This window comes from Gorilla gorilla, chromosome 23, assembly GCF_029281585.2.
Source record: "Gorilla gorilla gorilla isolate KB3781 chromosome 23, NHGRI_mGorGor1-v2.1_pri, whole genome shotgun sequence".
Taxonomy (NCBI): Eukaryota; Metazoa; Chordata; class Mammalia; order Primates; family Hominidae; genus Gorilla; species Gorilla gorilla.
In genome coordinates this window covers 48,598,094-48,606,375 of record NC_086018.1, presented here as the reverse complement: position 1 = coordinate 48,606,375, position 8,282 = coordinate 48,598,094, and the positions used below count along the sequence as shown (strand labels likewise).

General features: G+C 61.2%; 1 protein-coding gene and 1 long non-coding RNA gene across 3 annotated transcripts; one reads left to right on the top strand and one right to left on the bottom strand.

The window, feature by feature from the left end:
- Nucleotides 1-62: 62 nt before the first annotated feature.
- Nucleotides 63-5,225, bottom strand: KLHDC7B (kelch domain containing 7B). Its single transcript, XM_004063702.5, has one exon. It carries the CDS (start codon nucleotides 4,747-4,749, stop codon nucleotides 1,132-1,134), a length of 3,618 nt encoding a protein of 1,205 aa, XP_004063750.3. The 5' UTR covers nucleotides 4,750-5,225; the 3' UTR covers nucleotides 63-1,131.
- A 1,436-nt stretch (nucleotides 5,226-6,661) lies between these two features.
- On the top strand, nucleotides 6,662-8,282 carry LOC129529464 (uncharacterized). Of its 2 annotated transcripts, none has more exons than XR_010133121.1 (2): nucleotides 6,662-6,824; nucleotides 7,687-8,282. It is a non-coding gene; the product is annotated as an uncharacterized lncRNA (long non-coding RNA). The 2 variants fall into 2 exon arrangements; XR_008674967.1 differs by having other exon boundaries at nucleotides 6,671-6,794.

Below are 8,282 nucleotides of genomic sequence, written 5' to 3'. Positions count from 1 at the left end.
GATCCACCCAGCTGCATATCAAACCTTGTGAACAAAACACGACAAGTGCAAGCTGCAGGTGCTTTCGGTGAATTAAAATGTATTTGGTGCCAGTGGTGCTGAACATAGAATAAAAAACAGAAAAAGGGCCCAGACAGGGACATCCAGGCTGGAGGTTGGAGTGGAGCACAGACAGATGTATTCACCTTTCTAGCATGGGTTTCAAAGTGCGTGAGGGGAGAAAACACATCATGGATTGTGCTGTGCATGCTGGACACCGTGTGAGGTGCTCACAGCTGTGATCTTGACTCCCACAACTCTCTTGGGTGACAGATGCCCACTGTCCACATTTTACAGACAAGGAGAAAGGGAAGTCAAATGTCTTGTCCAAGTCTACACAGCTAAAAAGGGGCAGAACTAGGGTGACACTCTGGCCTCATTTAGAGATGGGGGGTTGGTGAGAAGTGGGGTGGGCTTCTGGAGGGGCTGGGAGAGCCCCACAAGGCTGCAGAGGGTGGTGAGCCCGGAGTGGGCCTGGCCTGGTATGGGCTGGGGGTATGGGCAGGAGCTGCAGACAGCAGGGCTGCACCAGCGGACCAGTTTCAGAGGCAAGGGTTCTAGGCCCTTGAGAATCCACAGTGCCAAACAGACCCAGATAGCTGCGGGGTTGGTACCTGGGGAGGCCTTAGGACAGGCAGAAAGTCCCAGAGGCGAGGGCGTTGCCTGGGGACGTTTTTGCTCCCTGTCCTGCTGACAGAGCATAGGAAGCGTGAATGTTTTCTACCCCCTCCTCTCTCGGCTCAGCAGAGCTCCAGCGAGCCAAGTCCTTGTCTGTGGGGACGCATCAGTCCCTGGCTCTAGGGAATAGGGAGTCCCACAGACAGTGGGGTGTGAGCAAGCTGAGAGGGTCTGTAAGCAGGTACGGAATTGAGTCAGGAAACAGTCTGGGTGTGGAGTGAGGGGCAGAAAGAGGCTGAGGGAGTCTGGGCTTCAAAATAATCGACAACCTTTAAAGCAGAAGGGGAAAGTTGTCCAGAAACAAGAGCAGGAAGTTCTGATCCCAGCCCCTTCCCTGAGCCCCGGCCTCTCAGGCCCATCCCAGGAGGGTCTCCCTGGAGAGCAGCAAAGCAGCTTTGGTTCTCTGCCTGCCACTCAGAGTGAGGTCTGCAGCCGGTCCTCAGGGGGCAGAGTCAGGATGAATGGACTGAGGACCCCAGTGCTCCCCAAGGGGAAGGGCTGCAGCTCCTTGGCCTGGAACTGGGCAGTCCCCCCAGAGACCGTGAAGGTGGCAGTGACCTGGGGGTTGAGGCAGTAAATGGTGTTGCCCAGGGTGGTGCAGCGCAGTGGGGCGGGGGCGGGCAGGGGCAGGGAGGCGGCCCTGCTCCAGGAGCCGGTCACTGTGTTGTAGCGCATCACGGCGGCGCCCACGCCCCGCAGCAGGTCGAAGCGGTACAGGAAGCCCCCCAGCGCCACGATGTCGCTGGAACGCCGGTGGCTGGCACTGTATGGACACTCGTCCCAAGCATCCTTCACGGGGCTGTACCTGAGCAGGCGGTAGAAGAGGTGACCCCCCGTGACGTAGATGTCCCCACGGCAGGCCACAGCCTCGTGGGCCACAGGGAAGGTGCCTGCGGGGAGCGGCGCGCGTGGGGTCCAGGCGTCTGTTCGCGGGTCGTAGCACTCCATGCTGTACAGGCATTCGCCACCGATGGCATAGAGCAGCCCGTCCAGGGCCACCAGCTTGAGCTGGGCTCGGGCCTGCTGCATGGGCCGAACCTGGCTCCAGATGTTGGTCAGAGGGTTGTAGCAGAAGACCTCGTTGGAGCAGACGGCCTTGGCACCGGAGCCACGGATGCCCCCCGCCAGAAACAGGTAGTTGTGCATGGTGCAGAGACCGCAGCCCCGAAGCGGGGCCTCCTCGGGCACCTGGGTCAGGGGCCGCCAGGTGTTCTCCCGGGGGTTGAACACATGCAGGTGCGCCGGTAGTGGCAGGGGCACGGGGGCCGCCGCAGGAGGCTCCTCGCCACGACGGCCCCTGGGGAGCCCTGAGCGGCCCCCCTGGTAGAGGCTGGGCAGTACGAGCACGCCCAGCACCGCCTGGCCCCGGCCGGTCCGCAGGCTGAGGATGCGCTCGCGGTCGGCCGCGCTCAGCCGGCGGTAGAGGCACGGGTCTCCCAGCACTCGCAGCAGGTTGTTGCTCATCAGCGCGTAGGTCTCCTGCGCCAGGCCGGGCTCTCCGTGCTGCTGGGCAAAGGCCAGCACGTCCAGGCAACTGCCCAGGTCCAGCCGCCGCCGCAGGGCTGCCGCCGTGGTGGGCTCCAGGGCCCGGGAGCTGGGCTTCCGGGGCCCCTCCACCACCCCCCGACTCCCGGGCCTCTGCAGAAACACCATGAGCTTCCGGGCCTCCTTCTGCTTTTCTGTGAGCGCCCCGCTGCGGCCGGCAGGGCTGCCCCCCTCCCCCGGCGCCTCCCCTTGAGGGTCCCCTGAGGCGGCCGGCCTGACCTCCTGCTCCGAGGTCGGGGCGATTTCGCACCTGCTGCGTTTCCGTAGCTGGGGTACCGGCTGTGAGCGCCTCACAGAGGAGGAGGCCGCGGGGCCAGGCGGCCTCTGCGCGGGGGGCTGTGCGGGGCCCCTGGGCATCGCGGCTTGGGGCAGCGAGTCTAGACTTTTCTCCCTGGTTCCCTCTCCTCTTAGGCCTGGGGGAGGGTCTGGGCTGGGCGATCCGTTGGTCTCGGAGCTTCTTGTCTGTGGCTGAGCTCCAGCCTCAACCAGGCCCCCTGTACCTGTCCCCATGACTGTCCCCACTGAAGAAGAGGGGCCGTGTCTGTCCTCAGAGTGTGTGGAAGTGCTGGGATCCACGGGGCTCCCGGGAACCGCCCTCGGGACACTCCCTTGGGGCCTGTCTTGCCTGGGGAAGGGGTGGCTTCTAAGAACCATGGCAATAAGGTTTCCCCAGCTGGCTGAGACCTGCCCCTCCTGGTAGCGCCTGGGGAGAGCCACACTCTCCTGAGGCTTTGACCCGTCAGCTGGGGCAGGGGATGTGGCTGGGGTTGGGGCTGAGGTGGGGGCTGGGGCAGGGGATGCGGCTGAGGTTGGGGCTGGAGTTGGAGCTGGGGTTGGGGCTGGGGTTGGGACTGGGGTTAGGGCTGGGGATGGGGGTGTGAGGGTTGGGACTGGGACTGGGGCTGGGGCTGGACTTGGGGCTGGGGCTGGGGTTGAAGTTGGAGCTGAGGTTGGAGCTGGGGCTGGGGCTGAGGTGGGGGATGAGGTTGAGGTGGGGGATGAGGTTGGTGCTGAGGTGGGGGATGAAGCCAGGGCTGGGGCTAGGACTGAGGCTGGAGCTGAAGTTAAGACTTGGGCTGAGGCTGAACTTGGGGCTGGCGCCGCTCTGAGATTTTCGCCCACAGAAGGACCCTGGGTAACCCCCAGGGGCAAAAAATCTGAAGGAGAAGGGACAGTCAGGGCTTCAGGTGGGAACCCCGGGCCGGGAGCTGCGGGCGGGGAGGCGGAGCGCGGGCGAGGCTCACGGCTCCGGGAGGGCGCGCGGCTGTGGCAGGCTGCGGCCGGCTTTGCTTGCTCCGGGGGCCGGGTGGGCCCCAGGTCAGCGGCAGGACTGTTATCTCGGGAGCTGTCAGCCCCGGCCTCGCCCGCATCGTAGGCCCCTGTGGCACCCGGCCCTTGGGACGAGAGTGGGCGACCTTGAGGCGGACTCTCTAGCCAGGGGCGCGTGGAGCCTGGGGCTGGGCCAAAGCTCCGGGTGCCCGGGACCTCCCTGCTGACCCAGGGCCAGCCTCCTCCAGGGGCAGGGACCCCCGAAGCCTCCCTGCTCCAGCCACCCTTGGCCCCAGAGCCTTCCGTCTGAGACCCAGGCTGCAGGGCGCGGGGAGCGGGCAGCGCCGGGAGTGCGGGCTCCTGGGCGAGTGGGGGTCCTGTGGGGAGGCCGCGCGCGTGGGCGTCCAGGGCGGCGGCCTCATCCACCGCGTCCCACACGCTCCCCGCGGCGCCCAGGCGGAGCAGGTCCAGTTTCCGGGGGCGGCGGGCTCTGTCTCCCGAGCCAGCGTCCATCCGCCGCCGCCGGCCCGGGCCTCTCCCCATCGAGCCCGAGGGCCCCGCGCCCGCCTGCCAGGGGCCAGTGTCCTGTTGCCCCGCGGGGCCTGCGGCCTGGCGAGAGGACGCCCTGACACCACCTGTCTCCGCCTGCGCCTCCGCTTCGCTGCCAGGGCTCCGAGGAGTGAAGTGGATCAGGAGGGGGGCGGACATCCCCCCCTCTTCGCTCCTGCCCAGGAGGGCAGTGCCTGGCCTGGGAGGCTCCTTTCCTTCTGCTCGGGGGGCCGCGGGGGTAGCACTGCCCCGTTGCTGTCCTAATGCCCCTCTGCGGGCCTCCTCGACAGCTGTCTTGAGTGGAAGCCGGGCCATGGCGGCCAGGCCCCCGCCCGGCGCTGCAGCAGGGACAGGGCTCTGCTGGCCGCGTCCTGGGGGCTCTGGTTTCCCCTGCCCTGGGCTCTGCCCCTCGCTGCCATCACTGACCTTGGACTTCGGTTGCAGGGCCAGCTCAGCTCCTCCTGCCTGATGAGGTTGAGCCCCGAGGGCTGTGGACACCGGTTCTGCCGCCTCTTGGTCGTGCCCGGAGCCAAACCAGTGTAAGGCCAGCGCTGTGGCAGCCACCACAGCCAGCGCCAGGAGGGCCAGCACAGCACTATCCCAGTCATTGTCACTGTCCCAGTCCCAGCCCCAGAGGGGACCATCTGGCTCGAAGGTGCCCTGGATCATGGTTCAGGGCTGCAACCCACTGCAAGGGGCCTGATGGCAGGCTGGCAGTGCATGCAGAGCACAGAGGCCTGGGCTGAGGCACCGGCCAGCGCCTGCCCCAAGGGCTGCCCAGTTAAGGTGGACCAGTCCTCCAGGGCCTGGGAAGGGTGGGGTCTCTGCTTGTACTCAGGCCTGGAGGTGTCAGTAGGGCCTGGCTGCAGATATCAGGAGACAGCGAGGCTTATGGCAGGATAGGAGCCCAGGGTCTCTGCAAGCACCCCACCAGCTCCTGCCCTCTTCTCCTCCTCGTAGGCCCCAGGGTCCTCAGGCAGCGTTCCTGAGCTCTGTGCTGTCATCACAGCCGACCTGCTTCTGCCTGGTAGACCCTCACACCCCTAAATTCATTCCACACCCCACAATCCCTCCTCTCAGCCTGGGCCCAGCTTCAGGGGGCTTGGCAGGGAAGGGTTACCCACAGGGAGATGTTATCTCTAGCTCTAGCAATGTGATGTGGCCCTGATGAAATCACCAGAAACCGGAGAGGCTGATTCCACTGTGGGCCAGCAGGGGAGGGGTGGGGGCCGTGCACGGGAGGGATGCAGGCTGTGCCTGACGGTGGTCTCTCAGGCTGAAGAGGGAGACCCTGGGCACGGGTCCTGGCAGTGAGCATTATCATTGCAGGGGTGCTGTGGAGGTTTGCATTGGGGCACAGGGAGGGGGCATAGAGGGGAGGCTGAGGCTCCCATAGCTCCTCCTCCAGCAGCTTCTGGACTCCTTACTCTGGGTTTACCAGACATGGGATAGGGTTTTCAAGTCAAGAGAAAAAAAAAATTAATGGGATAAATAAAATCCAAACATATTTCTCTCTTTATGGCCAGGCTTATTTCAGCCCACCTAGACCTTCTAGGATCTCCTGGAACCCCTGCACCCATCGAGAGTGTCTTGACTGCCCAGATGAGACTCTCACTGTGCCCCGGAGAACCCTGAGCCCAGCCTGCCCCCTACTCCAGTTACCGCATCAGCCAGCACCTGGATCCCTTAGAAACCACCCCCCTCTGGCCCCAGGTGCTCTAATAGCCAGACTCTGGGTGTCTTCGTCTCAGTCCTCAGCCTTCCCTTATCTGAGCTGAGGATTCGCCCTCGAGACCACATCCTGGCTGGTACCTCCTTAGCCCTGGCTCAGGCCGGCATGTAGGTACTTCTGTTGGATGTGAGCACTTGCTTGCTGAGGGAGGAGCCTGGGCTCCTCCACCTGCTCCTTACTTAATCCCATCTCAGGAGTGTCTCGGGCCAGGTGCCAGGTGCCAGGTGAGGCTCAGACAAGAAAAAGAGCCTGGAGTCCCTGGGACAAAGGCAGGGCTCCCTGGAAAGTACCGTGTGTATTTTTCCTTCCTCTGGGACACAGCAGGCCTGGGGATTTCTCCCTTACTCAAGCAGCAAGGAGATGGCCTAGGAGTGTCCCTGGCACCCAGCCTGAACCCTACTGAGCCTCAGGTAACTCACCTCCCAGCTCCCCCTGGGACTATTAGATGACAGGGAGAGGGTGAGGGTGGGCCCCATGCCTTAAGGTGGACCTCAAGTTGAGGGAAGGCTTTCTAGACCCTGCCCTTATTCTCTGTCCCAGTCTCAGGCTCTGCCTCTTGGTTAAGTTTGGGGTCCAGAAACCTTCAGAGGATGGAGATGACACCCATAAATATTAGAGACTGAGTAAGGGGCGGGAAGTGGTGGGTGGGGGGTGCAACTGCCCTGGAACTCCAAGTGGTGGCTTCAAAACTGGATTAAAATTTATTTCCGCAAAACCCTGGAGTCATGGTCCCGCGCCGACCGGCGTTTTCTGCGGTAAACTGAGAACGCATCAGGGACGGCTCCGTTGGCAGCTGCGCGCGAGCGCCCCCGGGCCGCACCTGGGGGGTTAACAGCGACTCGCGGGTGAACTGTGAACCCGCAGCCCCTGGGCTCCGAGCGCAAACCCGGCGACTGGAAGGGCCTGGGGAGCGGGTGAGCCAGCGCCAGCCCCGCCGGCCCCAGGAGCGCGAATTTCTCTACATTTCCGGCTGTGGCCGCAGGTGGAGGATGGGATCAAAAGGGGCAAAAAAGTGCGACCTGGGGCCGAGGTGTCGGATCGCCTCGAGGTGGGAGGCCGAGGTGTTGGATCGCCTGAGGTCAGCAGTTCGAGACCAGCCTGGCCAACAGGGAGAAACCCTGTCTTTACCAAAAATAGAAAAATTAGCCGGACGTGGTGGTGGGCGCCTGTAATCCCAGCTACTCCAGAGGCTGAGGCAGGAGAATCGCTTGAACCCGGGGAGTTGCAGTGAGCCGAGATCGCACCACTGCACTCCACCCTGGGTGACAGAGCGAGACTCCATCTCAAAAAAAGAAAAAAAGACACCAGCAAAGGGTTTTTTTCTATTAATAACTAGGTCCCCCCAGCCCCCCAAAAAGGAGGATGGTTAAAAGCAGAAAAAGCAAAAAATAAAGGCTTTTGGCCGGGCGTGGTGGCTCACACCTGTAATCTCAGCACTTTGGGAGGCCGAGGCAGGTGGATCACCTGAGGTCAGGTGTTCAAGACCAGCCTGGCCAACATGGTGAAACCCCTGCTCTACTTAAAAAAAAAAAAAAAAAAAAAATTAGTGGGGCATGGTGCCCGACACCTGTAATACTAGCCACTCAGAAGGCTGAGGCAGGAGAATCGCTTGAACCCAGGAGGCGGAGGTTTCAGTGAGCCGAGATCGCACCACCACACTCCAGCCTGGGCGACAGAGCGAGACTCTGTCTCAAAAAATAAAATAAATAAAATAAAGTCTTTTATATTTCAAAATCTGAAGACAAATCACTGTAGTTCAGATAAAATAAAACCTTCATATCATTTTACTATTTAACGTGTTTCATATTATTTTAACGTGTGACATGAAACAATTTCAGGAAATTGTATTAGGAATTGCGCTCGTGTCTTCTTAGGCGTCCTCATCCCTTTTCACCTCGGAGCTCAGCGTCTTCCTCAGCAGCACTTCCATGTCATCTGCCCCGTGAAATCAGCCTAACGCCGTTTCTCAATGACGTGGATCGCCCTAGACCACCGCAACCTTCCGGAAGCTCTCTCAGCTCAGTTCCCATTCTCCCACCGTCTCTTGGCTCTCCTTCCACCTCACCGGTTGCTAGTCCCGCGCTTCGCAGCTGAAAATGTGCCCGGGGCCTACTGTGGGCCTCGCCAGGCCTGCTTACGCAGTGCAGTTTCCGACGAATAATGCCCAGTCATTATCGTGTAACCTGTGGCAAGCCAGCAAGATGGCCCCGGTGACAGAAAAAGAAACTGCACTAGGACCTGGATGTGGATCTAGGTCATGTTCCTACTAACAGCACGTTTTACAACCACGCGTTAAAGAAACATCTGACTCACAACAACATTTTAAAGGGTTTATTTGAGTGAAAAGCAATTTATGAATTGGGGAACACCTGACTGAAAGAGCTTTAGTATTCCAGAGACAAAACATCAAATGCAAGTTTTTACTGGGAAAATGTAGAAGCACAATAAAGAAATTATTTGATTGGTTACA